At 39.5% G+C, this 18,167-nt stretch overlaps 1 protein-coding gene across 1 annotated transcript in view; it reads left to right on the top strand.

The window, feature by feature from the left end:
* AGBL1 (AGBL carboxypeptidase 1) overlaps positions 1–18,167 on the top strand; it is a 281,145-nt gene that overhangs the window by 86,585 nt on the left and 176,393 nt on the right. The window contains exons 16-17 of the mRNA XM_042824521.1: positions 793–937; positions 4,409–4,562. Coding sequence (XP_042680455.1) covers positions 793–937; positions 4,409–4,562 — 299 coding nt within the window. The remainder of the gene's footprint in view (positions 1–792; positions 938–4,408; positions 4,563–18,167) is intronic.

The raw sequence follows: 18,167 nt of genomic DNA on the forward strand, positions 1-18,167 counted from the left end.
GCTTTTAACTTGCAAATATACGTGAAGTCAAGTCTCTGTAGGCAGTCTCCATAAAAACCCATTTCCCTCCTCTTCCTACTCAGGAGGGAGCCATTGATGACATTTGAAAGGTTTTTATAAATGGCCTGTGTTTTTCCTGGAATATCCTTTGTCTTCCTGAATGTCTGGTTTCATATTCTAGTGAGTTATTTGTCTTTTTGAAGTCTTCAAGCTTTCACAGAATATTTTCATACGGAGTTGTTCAGGCATGTCAATAAGAAGTTTTATCTTGAATCTTGGAAGCAATACAGCAATGTTAGCTGAATATGTTAGTTTAAATATCTAGACTGCACTATGTGAACTAGCATTAGTTGTTTTTTTATTTTCACCTTCACAAAATGAAATAACTTCTTACCTCCTATGAGAGTTCCCATCCTGGAGCAGCTGGGACTGGCTGTGTTCAGCACTGCTGCATGCTGTTCTGTAATGTTCTGTTGCTTACCTGCCTGTGAGGACAGTGAATCCCAACAGAGCCCTGAAACTAGGTTTGCTCAGTGGTGCTTAAAATCATGATGTTTCTTACATTTTTATGTCTAGCAGGACCACAGTTTATCAGACCTCCCTACTTTTCATACAGCTGATAGATGCATTGTTATACTACAGATTGTTGTTTAGCACTGTTCTATTTTTTGCCCTTCTTGTTACTGGGATTGGATTGATCGTATTTGCATGCGGCCTTCCCTGGCTTTGCATAACAGTGCGTTGAGTCTGGAAGTGATAACTCTCTACTTCTCCCTTTTTCTCTTCCTTCAGAAACCACTACCGCTGCAGTGCAGCTCCAGGAGGAGGCTCAAGAGGAAAATGCTATTACACTCTCACCTTCAGCATCAAGTTCCCTCACGAAGATGATGTCTGCTATCTGGCCTACCATTACCCCTACACCTACTCTGCAATGATGGTAATGCTGATATGTCCATCTAAATAAGACAGCAGGCCTGACAGATTGGAGCTGCTTGAGGATGAGGAAATGTTGTGATAGCATAGAGGTCTGCTCCCACAAGCAGTTTTTTAATTATCATGGTGCTGTCATTGTCTTACTTGAAGCTGCAGGCTTTGTTAGCTTCAGAGCCCAGAATGTTGTGGGGAAAAATTTTACTATGGAATAAGCTGGAGTGCAAACATTACAGTTGTAAGAGAGTGCAAAACAAAGATGCTTCCGTTTGCTTGGAGATGTGGTATCTCCCTGATAGGAGGAGGAGGATTCTAAAGGTAATGACGAATCAGAAGTGAAGGCTGCTCACTGCTGCTTCTGACAGAAGACAGCAGCTCAGCTTTCAGCGCTGCACCCAGAAGGAGAGTGATACCACAGTGCTGGGTTTCATTCAGATCCTCCTTGCCAGCTGTTTCATCTGTTCCAGTTGGAGTAGTAGGAGGTGTTTGTTTACTTTCTGGGGAAAGATTTATTTCCTATAGTCTTTTCTGGTCAAAAGTGGATGTTAAGGGAGTTTTCTGGTAAACACATCCAATATATTTTCTCAGATTAATGTGGGAGAACCAAAGATATCAGTGGAAAGTAGAATAAAAGAAGGGAAATGAGGGGTTCTGGGATTTGCTTTGCTTCAGTGCTGAGGGTGGAAAAGATATTACCGCAAATGAAGAGTGATCCTGTAGGTCAGTCTTTTACCCACCATTTCTGCCCTCTAGCAAAAAAAAAAATAAATATATATATATATATATATGTATTTATATGCGTGTATATATCTGTGTATATATATATATATAAAATATATATATAAAATGTATATTTTTATATATATTTGTATATTTATATATATATTTGTATATTTTTTATATATTTTTGTATATTTTTATATATTTATATGTATAAAAATTTCTCCTGCTAGCCTTTTTAGTTCTGAAACCAAACCAGTGTGGTTTGGTTTAAAAAAAAAAAAAAAAAAAAAAAAAAACTTATTCTAATTTTTACATGGATATTAATTTGCCATTATTAGATATGAAAGTATACACAGATTTTTGAGGGAGACAGAGTACAAAGTGCTCTCTCACTTCGTAGCCTTGCAGCTCTGTATGCTGCCAGCATGGTTTAATTAGATTAATTCCCTCTTGAAAACCAGCTTCTTGTCAAGTGCTTTGCATCCCATTAGGGATGTTTAAAGAAACTGCTTGTCAGTATCTGGGAGAAAGCCACTCAGGCCTTCACGGTCCAAACTGTGCCTACCAGCACTCTTCTCATCAGGCTTATGGCTACCAACTATTCCTCTGCATCAGTGAGGAAAAGGCTCTGTCCCAGGAGTGGGTTTTGACCTTAAGGGCACGTATATACTGCTGGGGAGAAGACAAATGTAATACTGAAGAAGTAAGCCACCATACTTTATTATGGAGATGCGATGCCTCATTGATTTCTACCTTCCACTGGCAAAAAAGCAGGAGAGTCTTGGAGAGTTTCTATGCTCTGGGAATCACTGAATATCTCACCTACTCCTGAATGAATAGAATAGAGATGAAAAAGAGATTATTCCTGGATTTGCAGGGCCAAGTCTTGAAGTATTTCACCACCTCTTCAAATAAAATGCTCATTGAAGTTGAAGGAAATTTTGCCTCTGGAAAAGTTCAAACGAACTCAGGCTCAGTTAGGACCATAAAAATTGGTAAATGAGAATTATGGATGGAAAAGATCAATAGATTATTCTGTCCAGCTATTTAGCCAAAGCAAAATTATTGCATCTAATAATTCTAAAAGGCTTATTTGCTTGGAATGGTTTAGAATATCCTGAGTGATGCAGTTTACACATTTCCATGTTACTTCAATTTCCACAGTGAATAAACTAAAATCAGGTCTGTGCACCAGCAGATTTTATTTTAAAGCATTTGACCACTGCTGGAATACGTTGATTTTACATATCAGTAATAAATTGAAAGTGATTAGGAACTCAAGGGCTCAATTAAATATATGGTGCTTTGGGGAAGAAGATAAACTCGTTTTTGGAGTTAGTCATTTGGAAATGTTTTAAAATATCATATATATTTAATAGTTAAAGGCATATTTACTATGCTGTGGAATCCTATTTGATCTGGGTGCACTCTGCAGTTCATTACTTTTTGTCCATTAGTAATTATATTTATTTTATGAACAGTAATTTATCTGTTTTTATATTACAGTGTTAATTGTTTAGATATCTGGCTGAAATCTCTGTGGCTACTGTACCCAATTAAGTTTCACTGGGATTAGAAACATAAGTAAATCACGATATTGAGTTGTCTGTATCTATGTAAGCTCTTTAAATGGGTCTAATAATTGAATTTACTTTATAGAGCAGTATGTTAATTGTTTTACAGCATAGATGACTGTAAATTTCAGCTCTGTGTTTACATTCAAGTGGTCACTGAGAAAGCAGTTTGAAAGATGAAGTTTGAGGTTTTAGGAACGTAAATGTCTTGTCCCTTAAACGTTGGCTAAGATTTAGCCCTGACTCATTAGCACAAATGCTTGGAATGTAAAGGTTGCTCTGTGTCCTCATGCACTGTAGTTAAGGTTCTGCTAGCATCATGCATACTGCAATATGTCTATTTCTACCTGTCTAGAGACAGCTAGTCAGCTTGTATTCCACAGCAGTTAGCAGCACCCTGCAGTGGGGTTACTTGAAGTATCATTGCTACTTTCACTTACAGTGTGAAGACAGAGAGCCACTGAGATCTGCACGTCATCTGCTGTGTGGGTGGTGAAGGGCTGTGCGTCTGATGAGGCGATCAGAAATAGTTCCAAAAAGATCTTGTTTTTAGTTTGACTATTCATTTTCTCAAATTTCTCAAGAAGCTGTTGTATGTTAAGAATGATTTAAAACTGGCAACCATGAAATCTGGTGGGGAAAAAAATAAAACCTCTCATTTTTAAGTGCTTTCTTAGGAAGATACACTTGCTGGTGTTATCCATTAATGATGATATGAAATGTTTTCATGTAAACTTTTTGACTGCCTCTAATCTGGACTTGTTCTTGAGTCTCAACTATACATTCTTGACAGCTAAGCAGCCAGTTCTATGAATGCTAAAAAGGACAACTTTTCACACACACTACATGATGCCTATACATAAAGAATATGTGATTTTCTTCTGGACTTCATGCATGCATAGAAATTCCTTTGCAGTGATAAAAGTACCTAGGAGCTGTGCTGGTAAAATGACATAGATAATAATATCATGTGCAGCCTTGGTGAACAAGGATGCATTCTGAATGGCTCATGGATATTGATGGCATGTACAAAGAGATGATATTAACTGGAAGGAGGGAGGAGCTGGTAAGTTAGCAAGAGATAAAATGAATGCCAGTAATGACATACAGATAGTGGAATAAAATCAGATTTTATTGACAGTGGACTCATTGATGAATCTGCTTATTTTCTTCTTTCTCAGTCCCATCTTGATGTCCTGAAACAAAGCAGGAACCCCAAGAAGGTCTACTGGAGGCAACAAGCGCTTTGCCAGACTCTAGGAGGAAATACATGCCCATTGCTCACAATCACTGCTATGCCAGAATCTAAAACAAGTGATGACTTGGAACAATTCTGTAAGTAGACAAATGAAGTATTGAAAAAAAAATATGCTAGTAACTTGATTTTTCTTGCCTTTCTTTGCCAAAAAAGTACGAGATCACTCCCAGGTATGTGCAATAATTGAAACGGACTGTTCGAATTCCAGTATGCCCAGAAGCTCCATCTGGACATAGTATAGCTCCCTGCATTTTGCCCTAGTTCTGACTGAAGGTATGCTGTCTACTGGTGATTATCATTTCTGCCACACCAAGTCTAAAGATGATTATTTCTAACTGTGAAAGTAAAAAATTTAGACCTCCAATGGCTTTGACAAATGATGCTACTTTAGTTTGTGTAAACAAAAGCGAATGACAAGATTCTGGTTAGCATCACATTGGATTAGCTTTGACTTTCAAGTTGAAATGTCAGACTACCCAGACTACCCTCATGTAGGTTGAATTAAGAGAGCAACCTTTTTTTTCCCCCCTGAGTCTGAAATAAGGCACAAAGAGTTCTTTCCTCTGCTCTTACAAATAACGGTAACGTAAGTGGAGAACTTCTAGATTTAGATCTACATTGCTTTAGGATCTCATGGCTTGATATGCAAATATTTAATGTTATCTCACTGAGATATTTGGCTAGCTGTTTCCAAAGAGATTCTGTGATATATTCTATGATGGAATTCTCCTTTCAGAAGTATGTGGTGATAATTGAGTTGAACATCTCATAATGTCCATGCCAAGTGCATAAACTAAAAGGAACATCAAATGTTGGAGTTGGGGAAGTTATTGCTGTCTTTCCTGATTCGGGGTTAGAGTGACAGCTGTTATGCTGACATTAACATCATCATCCTGAGCTCAGATCTCATTATAATAATCACAGAATCACAGAGTTGCAGGGGTTGGAAGGCATCTCTAGAGATCAAGTCCAACCCCACTGCTAAAGCAGGTTCTCTACAATAGATTAGACAGGTAGATGTCCAGATGAGTCTTGAACACCTCCATTGAGGAGACTGACTCAGCAACCTCTTTCAGCAACCTGTACCAGTGCATTTACTCTAGAATTAGCAAGTTTCTGAGCATAAATATACTTTTCGAGGCTGAAATTTTAAAGCAAACTTGAAAAAAATTGCCAACCAGAGCCTACATGGGAGTTCATCAGGTGCTTGCCTGCAGACAGCCTTAATGGTGGCAACTGGAGGCAGTGTCAGAGAGAAAATTATATTGCTGGCTTAGCTATTATTAGCATTGTTTACATTACAATATCACATACAGTACATGATTACGGAGTTTGGCTGTGTCAGGCATGAACAGCACCTGCCATGAAGAGAGAATTCCTGCCCTTAAGAACTTTTGTTCTGTGATAGATAATAATACAGAACAGAAAACCAGTGGGTGGGAGTTGTGGTGGGGGAAACTGGTTATGGAAAATCTTTGGCACTCTGCGGGTGGTCACCTGTTTAGATGTTAGATATGTACAACAATTTTTAAACCTCTTGGTGCACGGTCTTAGTAGGGCAACTGAAATTGGAATTGCAGATTGGAATCACCCAGATGAGATATGCAGTGAACAAGGTTTTCTGCCCCGATTAATATATGTTTCCAACAAGGGTACAAAATAAAAGGTGAGCTAATGGTTTGATTGAACAAAGCAAGAACTTGATGTGGGTCAGTCACATGATAAGTGAGTGTGCTAAACATTGGATTAAGCACGTTTGGCTTTGAAAGGACTTTCTGCAAGGCTTGCTTTTCAATTTCAAAATATCCATCTGTTGTCCCAGACAAAAAGTGCCGATCTTGCTGACTGACCCAGCGGCATGCCGCAGTCTGCAGACATGCAGACACAGTGATCAGGACAAAGAAGAAGAAAATCATAGACTTATACCATGGAAGTCAAGCAGGAGTAGTTAGGGATGTTTTTACCTTTGGTTCCTGTCACAAGAAGAAACTGTAATTGCATATGGTGATCATGTCCTAAACTGTGTCATCTACAGTCCTTAGAGACAGCAGTGAACTGAAACCTTGTGCCAGATGTGCTCCAGCATAGAATAGATGACCTCTGTGTATGCAGAGCTTACAGCTGTACTTGAGACAACTGAGAAGCACAGATACACAGAAATGAGGATCATGAGGAAATGAAAACAGTGCTGACCAGAGCAATCATAACCTAAGAGGCGTGCTGCTTTTAGGGAGTATCATGAAGTAAAAGTGACAGTATTAGAAGGCATTGCCTTTTTCTGAAGCACTCTGTCCTCTGTCCTTAAGCAGCACTGAAGTCGAGTCTGACAGGCTTTCAAAGGTCATTAACCTGTCTGTGGCAAGGTTTTTTCCACACCTCCCAGTGTGCTGTATGTTTGGGCTACGCATTAAGCACAGATTTGCTGAAAGATTCATCAGTCTGTGAACATTTGAAACAGATATTTATTTCAAATGCTTTCGGTTGTTGTAATATCTGGGTTCAAATCTTAGTTATGTGTCTCAAATCCTCTTTATTTTCAAGATATGAATATCTCTTGTTTTGTGATCTTACAGGAATCCATTTGAAACTCTTAGTTCTGACCAAAATCTTGTGGTATGGTGTGCCAATAAATTCTTCTACTGAAGCTTTGCTAAGCAGTAATATTGACTTCTTAAATCTATCCATGAAACAATTGAAATCAATCAAGCCAGAATACATACAAAACCCAACTGCCTGAGCTAAAAGAGAAATTGGGTAGGGAGAGACAGTGTCAAGGCAAGGAAACAGAGTTTTTCTCATGTTTTCTCATGTCAAGACTACAAATGTAGCCATCAATACTCTTAGGTGATGAAAATATTTGTTGTTTTATCAAGTGGAAGAAGAGCAAGCACACCATGTGTTTTGTGCTGTGAGGATGCCTCCAGGCAAATGTGAATAACCACGTATATGCTTATTTTGTTTAAGCTTGGATAATTATGGCTTTTGGAGACGCATTTAGTCTAATTTGTGCTGCTGCTTTCTGTGGCTGTGATCAACAGTTGCTTCTTAGTTTCCTCATCTTGTGTGAAGTGGGGTGGCTGGTGGAGGGGTCTGTTTGTCAATATTTTGCAGGCTAAAAACATAACTCAGAAGCAGTAACTATGAGGGAGCCAAAGAGGGGAGACTTTCCCAGTAGTAACTCCCATTCTTTTGAAGAGTATCCACGCGTATACATTTCAGCTTTAGAGTGATTCTGTAGGACTTGTGGACTTGCACATAGGTATTGAATAAAAATTAATGGCCCTTTTTCTTTCCTACTTTTTCTATAGTCCGTCTAATTCGTAGTTCTCAGGAGCAATAGCCATTTTACTTTTCTATCACATTTATTATTTCTGCTTTGTACATGTGTTAATCTGTACCTGGAGACATTCTTTTCAATAGTACCAGTGGCTCAGGTAAAATCCAAAGTCTTAGGGCTTCAGCTGTTGCACATGATTGTACTTTGATTGAAATGCTCCTGCAGTGCAGATGCACGAGGAGTGGGAAACATCACCGATGAAGAGACAGTGGGTGAAGAGTGCTGGGAGGAGAACTCCCAGTAGGAGTGCAGTGGGAAGGAATTATTGCAGTACTGGGGAAGCCGGTACAGTGGGAGCAGCGCAGGGACGATGAAGGCATGGCATCTTCTATGTCAGCTGTGCTTTGTTTTCCTCACTCAGCTCTTTCAGTTTGGTCTTGTCAGGCTTTTGATTAATGTGGTCCTTGGATGGTTAAATTTGTCTGAGTTAAATTTATTAATGTGCACCTTGTTAATAGGAAGCATGAGCCATGCACGCTTGCAGGAACTGCACATTCACTGCATACTAAAGGGAAGAAAAACGGACTGCTGTTTTTCTTCATTATGCCTAGTTTGTGTGAGGCTTGATGTTCACTTAGGCTCCTTTCTCCTTCCTCTCTTTCTGTCTTGTGTTTATGTGATGGTGGTGTACTGAATTATTTTTATTAAATTCTCAATTCTGAAACTGAAATGAGGAAAGAAAGAAATGAGCCAGGAACTCCTTGCATCCCTGCTTTTTGTGTTTCTGTCATTCAGCAGCTCAGTTGTGAACGACACAACATTTGCTCAAACTTTATCAAATTCTGTTGATCTGAGAGGGCTGGAAGTGAAACTGAGGGAAGACAACGGTGTGTGCTGAGCTTTACAGCTCCACAGATGTGTACAAAAAAAACAAACAAACTGGGAGGCTCTACTTTGTTGTCTTGGTAGAATTTGCCCTTCCTGCAATCCTGTGAAGACCAAGCATTGAGCAAGAAAGGGTGTCTTTGCTTCTCAGTTCAAGTAGTATCTCACATAGACTTGTGATGAAGATAAAGCTCTTATTTTCTCAATCTGACCATATGTAATAAGCACAAATGATGAGATGAAGGGATTGTGTTTCTTTCCTGTCATCTATCTTTTCCGCATCGCTCTTTCCCTCCTTATTCTTTCTCATAGAGTCACACCATCTCCATTATGAGAGGGACTTTGCAAGAGGGATCAGTTCTCAGCATCACATTTGAGATGTTCTTTAATCAGTGCAGAAGCAGTGAGAATGACAAAAGCAAATTTGGGTGCTTAGTGAATTTAATAGGAGCTTGCAGAGGGCTGTTGCATATATCCCAACGAAGGCAGTGTTAACATTGTGTGTGTGCACTTAGTAGTAGTTTGCAAACTCTTAATTCACAGTGTTACGCATTCAAATATGCAATATGTGACTGCATTCTACTAAGCCTCTCTGACGCTGCAATTAACCTCTGCTCATTAGTATAATCTCTACCATTCCTGGTTGTTGACTTGTGTGCTCCAGTTTTTAACAGATACAGACAATTGCAAGTTTGCAAATAGTGCCTAATCTCATCAATATTTCCTCTTTATATTATTATATATATTTCTTCTGTAGGTGCCATTTTTTAGTAATGAGATGTGCATGACCTTAGAATGTAATAAAATAGTACTCATTGCTAAGACTAACTTCTAATGGTACAAAAATCTGTCACATCTAGTTGTTCTTTCATGTCAAAAGCTGAGTTTATCAGTTTGGTAGGAAGAATATATATATATATATATATATAAAATAAAAAAATATATGTATGTGTACATATATATATATATATATATATATATATATATATATACACACACACACATATATATTTTCTAGGAAGATTAAATGAACTCGATCTGTAATCTCCAGGAAATGATGGACATGGTAATGCACAGTGATCCCCTTTTAGACAAGAACTGAACTTTAATGAAAGATTTTCTTTAGCTGATCTGTACCTGTAGCATTGTGCTGCTGAGGCATTAAAATGTTTAAAACATGAAGACTTAACTTCATGCCTACAAGATGCCCATAGGGATGATGGAATGACTCTTTGTCTCTTTCTGTTCACTCACATGGAAAATGATGTTTAATTATGATGGGAAGAGAACTAATAACTCGAAGCATTCACTATAAATATAAAAATAAATCAGAAATAAAGTGTGTACAGCAGCAGTTTCTCCAATCTATCATCCTGAGTTTCTGAACCAAAATAAATGACTGGGAAGGCAAAGGTGGAAACTGGTTCTTTGGGTGCACTGCAGCTAGCAGGAGCCAATAAGGCTGTGAAGGATAGCTGACTGGCCTGTGCAGGCTGTAGGTTACTGCTGTAAATGGCAGAGCAACTGGGCAGATAACTCTTCAAAGAAGAGGTGTAAGTAACACGTCTAACCAGTCATACATGGGTAATGATAAAATTCTATTCTGGTAAAGAAAGTACAGTGCATCAATAAGTTTCTTTTTGTAAGAGTGACTGAATTGAAAACACTGAGTATGAAAGGAGCGTTCAGAGAAAGACTGTTTACTCTGTGCTACTGTTTTGAGTTTACTATATAAGCATTCCTCAGGTGTTTCCTTGGCTGCACACTGAGGTGGAGCGGGCTACCTGTCCAGTTAGAGATGGAAAAGAGAGGGCATTTCTGAAGTAATGTAGAGATGATGAACTGGAATGGCACCTACAACAAGAAGATAACTGAAACACAGACAAAGGAATTCACTAAGGATTAGAGATTCCTGTTATTCTATAGTTATACAGCTGCCTGCCACTGGCTGATGACCGTCAGCATTACTGCATTCTCATCTCAAAGACAGGACTGATATTACCACGGGGGTCAGTCCTGCATCCACTGAGAATACATGGACATTGTTACTTCTGCAGAGTGGAACGGGGCAGTCATCATTTATGGTATCACAAATGAAGTAACTGGAAAGCACTCTTCATGGCTGGTTGGACTGTGGTGACTCCTGTTAACAGTACTGGTTATGTGCTGTATTTCCCCCAGCCCACATACCTGATGAGTGCCCTTACAGCAGTTTCTACAGCTTTACAAAGATGAATGCTGGGGTTTAAAGTTAAACCTGAATGTCTTAGATAATTAGCAGTAGTGGAAAGAAAAATTAAGCAAAATATGGCACTGGCAAATGGACTTACATCTGTAACAGCTGTCACTTGGAAATGAGGAAAGAAAGAAATGAGCCAGGAACTCCTTGCATCCCTGCTTTTTGTGTTTCTGTCATTCAGCAGCTCAGTTGTGAACGACACAACATTTGCTCAAACTTTATCAAATTCTGTTGATCTGAGAGGGCTGGAAGTGAAACTGAGGGAAGACAACGGTGTGTGCTGAGCTTTACAGCTCCACAGATGTGTACAAAAAAAAAAAAAAACAAACTGGGAGGCTCTACTTTGTTGTCTTGGTAGAATTTGCCCTTCCTGCAATCCTGTGAAGACCAAGCATAGAGCAAGAAAGGGTGTTAATAATTAAGCAAAATATGGCACTGGCAAATGGATTTACATCTGTAACAGCTGTCACTTGGAGTTAACTATTTAGTCATTGCTTGTCCTCTATATGTAAAGCTGCAGAAGCCATTATGGAAATTATTATAGAGAGACAATGACATCTCCTGAAGTTAAATGTAATTTTTTTGGGAGTTAAAATGCATTTTCTGCCTGAACGTGTTTCTAATGATGGAAAGAGTGATATTTTTGGAATAAGGAAGGGAAGGAAATCCTTTGGATTTCTGATGCTCCTAGAACTGGAATGAGGGGTTAAGTGAGACTAATGAGGTATGCTTAACTTGGTCTCAGAATGCAGAATGAAAAAGACACTGTTGTTGGGGGAAACATTCTAACATTTCTCAATTTGCTTAAATTAGTTTGATGGTTGCTTTGCAACTTTCATCTTAGAAAGAAGTGAGCCTCTTTGCTTTTAAATGCAATTTACAACAAAGAACAACTCCTCAGCAAAGAACAGCAGAGAATTGCAAAGGCCACTTGTGCAGGATACTGGGAAATAATGATCATGTGGAAAATGTACACAGTTTAATTAAGCACATTGATTACATCAATATGATTCAAACAGTTTAGTGCTCCAATCAGCGTAATCTCATTAAATGTAATTCAGGTCTCAATAATTGATTAATAATGCATTATAGTTTATGAATTATTGACTCGGAGTTGTTATAACTATGCCTGCTCCCCGTGTGGCAACTGGTGTTGCATATTAATTATGAAAGGTTCATGCTCTCTTCTCTTGAATAACTTTTTCAAGGCTGGAGATGACATATCTTCTAATGAAACAAGGATCAAATTGGATCAATGCCTTATTGGAGTTAGCCCACCCAAAAGGAAAATGCACTCTTTCAAGGAAGCTGTCATCTAACAGTATTGAAAAAGGGAGGTAGAATGACCTGCTTTGATTAGTAATGATCTTTCCAGCAGCCAGAAGGACTGCCGTAGCAATTGAGCTGGAGTGCTAACCTAGGATTGTGCTGGTTGCACACAGTTCACAGCAGCAAGCACATCTGTCGGTCTCTTACTGTTGTCTCATGCTGTATCTCTTCCAACACAGACACATATACCCACCCCCATAGCCATTGCTGCTGAATCCTTAAGTTTCACCCATATGCCAACTGTTCCTAGAGCAATACAGTTCTCCCTATTTCTGTCTGGGTGTCGAGTGGTTTCTGTGAAAAGGATGGAAGCTTTTGTAATGGCATTTATACATCACAAGACTCGTACAAGAAGACGCACCATTACTACCATTGATGAAAGTCTTGAGAAGAAACCAAGAACTTAAGAAAACATCCTCTCCTCAAATAGAAGCCCCTGGTCAGATGGTGTTTCCATGAATTTAAACAGAAGATGTGTCAGATTGTCCTTCTGCCCACCTAAGTTCTGAACGTGATCCAAATTGCATCTTATTCAGAGTCCTCCAGCACTGCATTTCCTTAATATTTACAGAATCTGTGCTGCCTTTTCTTTTTCTCCCTTCTTTTTTTGTATCTGTCCCTTACGTGTGATTGTATTTAAAAATGAACAGATTTCAGTGCGTATAGAAATTGAATGAGATGATGATTATAGCAAACTGAGGAGAAGAAAACACAAACAGTTTTTGCTTGATATGTCTGCAACAGTGAATTTATATACTCTGTTCAGCTGAAGACTTGTTCCTAATTTGCAGAGGTGCTGGTTTGTCTCTTGCTTTGTATACAAAACACTTTGTTTTGGGTGACAGCATGTCAGCTGTTGTGAAAATTGTGATCTGTTTGAATGCAGTGGAGAAGAACAGCTGAATAGAATTGTCATGTAATCTGCAGTGCTAAACAGAGAGCTGAGGAGATGAACTTTTTCTGCTCAAATAGGCAGTTTGTCAAGCATCTGAAGCCAAAGGGAAGATCTCCAGATGTCTAATGCTCACAATGCGTGCCCTACATTTCTCCAGATCATCTTTCAATTTGAAACACGTTTTCTCTCTTATGTTTTGAAATCACAACAGGGTGGCAGCCCCTGTGTCCCCAACAGTGCTCCATTTCCAGACAAATTCCTGCAAAACCTCTTTGGGTATTTAGTCTGCTGCCATAAAGGTGGAAGCTAGCTGAGTTGAACAGGGAATATCTGAGATAAAATGGGACTGCCTTGCAGTCTTCTTTGGGGATTTTTTTTTCTGTGCAAATTTCTGCCTTTTCTTCAACATTTGCTGCGTTGCCTTTGAGGCAGTCAGTCTTCTCTTTGTTCCAAGAGATTCATAAACTTTCCATATCCTTATCATGCCCTTTCCAGAGAGGAAATATTTTTGATTATCAGAAGCATTTTCTGGAATGTATTAGCTGTGTCTTTTTGGTTAGTATGGACTTGGGCTAGAATAATACTTAGCATTGGCTATACTCCTTTTTTTTTCAGTATATCAGAGCCTTTTCTGAAACATTAATGAAGTAAACATCCTAAAAGTCTACATCAGCATGCAACTTGTCATTATTTTTTGAAACGATTGATGTTAAGTGTCTCAGGTGCCTTCTCACGCTGCACGGCGCTATCTTTGTCTTTGTTACAAAATTGTGAATGGAACTGGACAAGGTGTGGGGGAATTCATGTGGATTTCATGTATTTCCATAACAATATAGAGACAGCTGCTTGGGACACGCCTGTGTCATAAAACCCTGTGCTCTTTGCAAGCTTCTGTAGGAGCAATAAGCTGCCCAAATTCTCACCTTCGCAGAAGGGGGAAAAATAATTCATCTTCTCTCCCTTAAGGGGAAAGGCTTCAGGCAAAACCCACAGATGTTGTGCTTCCAATTGTCAGCCTGTGTATCTGGTAGAAGTATTGAAATACGACCCAGCAGAGCCCCTAGACAGCTTTTACTCCCTGAAATGGTGAATGAACATTGAACTTCCACCAGGCTTCTGTTATCCACTTCGAATCATGGCATGGAGAAAAAAAAAAAAAACCTGAACGTATTTCATGGAGCTGCACATCTCCGCTGCCTGGCCGTAAATTCCAGTCACACACAGTGCTGTGGGGCATACACTAAAAGGTCAACGTGCTACTGGATAAACTAGCCAGGGAGGCATTTGAATTGAGTTACATCTTGTCTCAATGTGACAGAGAGAGGTTCTGTGAGGGAGGGCATAATTTTAGGGTCAGGTTGACTGCACAGAATATTGTTCTAAGCAATATGCTTGCAAAAAGGGTGAAGAGTTGAGGCTTGTGACTCGAGGTAACAGCAGAGGTCAGGGAGGGGTTTCTTCCAGCTGGTCACAATGTTGCCCAGTTAGTCACGTGACTAATCACAGGTGAGTGCACTAATTAAGGCCTGCAGCACGTGCTGCAGAGTGCAGGGGGTTGGCCTGGAGTTTGCTGGCTTTGCTCCCACACACCTGTGACAAATCAGTTGCTTCTAGGCTTTAGATTCCAGCTGGAGGTGTGAGCGTGCTGGTAGGCTGTGGATCGCACTAATTTGTCCTTGAGAAGTCAGAAGGAAGTCCTGTTGGCTGCTGGGCTGGAGAATCGCTGTAAGGTAAGAGGCTACAGTTTTGTAGTGGTAGATGTGCTGCTTGTCTGCAGAGCTCTTTTCCTTCTGATCTGCTGTCTGTAAGGTAATTAAGAAGTATTTTTCGAAGAAAAGGAGGTGAGCTGCTGGGCTGTCACAGCGACCGATTGTTTTCCTTTGTTTGGTTGTGTCTCCTCATTGCTAACTACTAGGCAAGCTGTGCTCGGGGAGCAAGAGGTAGGAGAGCTGGCAGGTTGCCTTGTGAAACAGAATAATACGTGGCTGGAAAGCTCACCAACTGCATCATGCATATTAGCTGACGTCAGAGCCAAACAAATGTACTTGCTATCATAAAGAACAGCTTTTGTCTCCAGTTATGTGTTTTTTTCTTCTCTGGACCAGATGCTGATCTTAATCCAGATTCACACTGCTTTCTGATGCCTTTTGGTCACATAAACTGGTCTTTGGCCTTTGCTCTGAGTGCAAAAAGTGGGCTTTACTGCTACTCTTCTTGTGAACCATTGCTTTTGGTTTGGGAACTCAGGGATAGTTTAGGAGAAGATGATCAGGTCTTGTACAAACTGCTATCTCGTGGTCCTGTGGATCTTGCGTATTCTGCTCTGTAACAGTGGGCTTCTGCTGTGCAAAGGGGAAAGTGTTATCAGTACACTAAGCAAATAAACCATTGGGAAAAGGTGTAGGGAGCACTTCCTAATGAAGGTTGGCTAAACTAGTCATGAACTATAAGTTGCTGATGTTGCTTGGTTTGCATGGAGCAGCTTTACTGCCTGTTTGGCAGAGCTGCAGGTGGACTCTTCAGCTGCTCTGCCCACTTTCGTGCAGCAGCTCTACATTCATGTGAAACACAGCAAGTGGTATTTCTCTCAGCTAATCCTAATATTAATATATCTGGGAACCCCAGTGGGTGAGGAGGCATTTTTGCAATATGTGGCATGCATTTGGTTTTCCCCTGGTTTTGTATCTGTAATATCAAACACCTGCTGTTAGTAATTCCCACCTGTCAGTTGATTTTTCTGGGATATTTTCTGCAGATTTCTATCAGATCTGTTTAAGTGAGTTTCTTTTCTCTAATTCTAGAATAGGATCATTGCTATGTGAGCGATACAGCCAATCTTATCCCAGAAATAAGAACAGCAATATATTGAAACTAGTAGTTTGCAGACACCACGATGCTGATGCTTCTTGTTGCTTATGATTCCAGAAACAAGAATTTGCAATTAATGGGCTGCAATTATATATAAAATGAAATAAGACTGAAAATACCCTATAATGATTTTTAAAATGCTGTGCTGTTAATGAGAGGATTTGTCCATGTCTACATCAAAGAGAGACTTGTTAGCTCTCTGAGCTTGCCCACCTGTTTCTAATGCAGAAATAGAAATTGCCAATAAACAAGTGGAGACAGCTGCTATGTTCAGACTGTAAATGTGCTGATAAGATCAACTAGTTGACAAGTGACATGGCAGATACTGTAAAGAGCACCAGTTTTTGCAGAGAGCTAAACTTGGACTTCTGTATCTCTTCCGAATGCTTTTTATGTGGCTGATGGATGTCAGTTTCTAGGTGACAAAACTGCACTCACTGGGACTTTTGCTTTCATTTTAGGCCACTTTTGTTTCTCTGTGATTTCTTCTACTTCGTTTTGTTATTTTGCAGAATTAGGAAACAGAAGGAAAAAATACAACATAGTGTGTCTCTCCTGTTTTCCTTATCTATCCTAAAAGAGCAGAGGGGAAAAAGCCAACAACAACAAAAAAAGAAGAAATGCACCCAGGAAAAAGTTGGATTTTTGAAGTCACCAGCTATCCATTGTATCTGTGATCAGGCCTCCCAAGTACTTGCTTTGCTGGTCTTGTCAGGACTGTTTTCCTTAAGGCATCTGAGAGATGTTCCATGCCTTTTCTCCCCACTCTACCTTACATTTATGTTAATGAACTTTGCATAATTGAATCAGGTCCCAGAACCAACAAGACTTGTTCTAGATTTTTACTGTTTCCCAAGGAAGCCATTTTCTCTGTATCATTTATCAGAAAATGTTATCTATCGAATCATCAGTGCATTTAGAATTTAATTTGCTCTCTCAATTGCAGTTGTCGTGCTACTTAGTTGTGGGGAAAAAGATGCAATCTCCCTGCCACTTTGTCATTTTTTTTACAGGCTTTTTCTTTTCTTTCTTCATTGAATTAGTTTAAGAAACTGCTGTGAAGATTTGCTCACTCAGCTTTGGTGCTGTTTTTGTCTCTTGGAAATAGGCTGTGCTTTGTGTTCAAATGCTTGTTGAGTCAATGTGACAGAATCAGGATGGGTTGGAGGTGTGTGGTGACCCACAGCTAGCTAAAGTATCCTTGGTGACTCAGGAAGTACATGAAAATGCATTACAAAGTTTTCTTTTGATTTTTTTTTTTCTTTCTGAATTTCTAGACTTTTCTTTTTCTCCTTGAGTGAAGACCTACTGCAACAGCCCATTTCCTCTCCTCATTCTTCCCTTGATCTGGGTTTATTGATTTCATGTTACTTTTCTCCCATAGTCTGAATGCAAGACACAGTAGCAGTGGATGCAGGAGAATTGTGGCACTCTGTGAAGGTTTGCATGTGCTAATTTTAGGTGGAGCAGATGGGTTTTGGTGTGGAACTGACAGTCATGCTGTAGCATAGTGGTATAGGACAGTTAACACAACTGAGGGAGGACCACATAAATGATATTTAGGTGCCAGATTCAATTCATTTTAATGGCTAATGGAAATAATACCAAGTTAAAAAGTAGAGGGGCTGCTTTGAAGTTGTTGTTCATGGTTGAAATTCATTCCTTAAAGGAATGTGGATAGTACAGAATAGTTCATGACTAGAGTTTTGGAAGCTGATGTTAAGCTTGAACTCCGTGACTGATGTGTATGCTATTCTTTGGCAACTTATTCAGTTGTTCTTCAAATCCCTGCTTTACTAACTTGGAATATGCCTGAAACGTGTAATTATCAGTTTGTGAAGTGTTTCAGGAGATGAGTGAGATGGAGTTTATTATTGTTAGCATCAGTCTGACAGATTTCCCAGAGGGCCTTTTGGTACCATGGCAATCACCTAACAGAAGACTGTAACTAGCGATTGAAGTGAAAATGAAGGGGAAAAAAAGGGCTTATGGATGGGATGCAGAAAGTCCTTAAATACACTGTTGGTCAGGCTGCACCTTCAGGAAATAAAAATGCAGAGAGACTTTTATTGTAAAAGTGAGGCTGTAGGGATAATGCAGCAGAAACTATCAGTGCCTTGATTTGTTTCCTTTGTGCTTGCTGCGCTGGAGTCATTTCTGAAAAAATGATGTCTTTATTTTTAAAGCGT

The sequence above is a fragment of the Centrocercus urophasianus genome, unplaced genomic scaffold, assembly GCF_019232065.1.
Source record: "Centrocercus urophasianus isolate 14NV4802_14NV808 unplaced genomic scaffold, USGS_Curo_1.0 seq_23, whole genome shotgun sequence".
Lineage (NCBI taxonomy): Eukaryota > Metazoa > Chordata > Aves > Galliformes > Phasianidae > Centrocercus > Centrocercus urophasianus.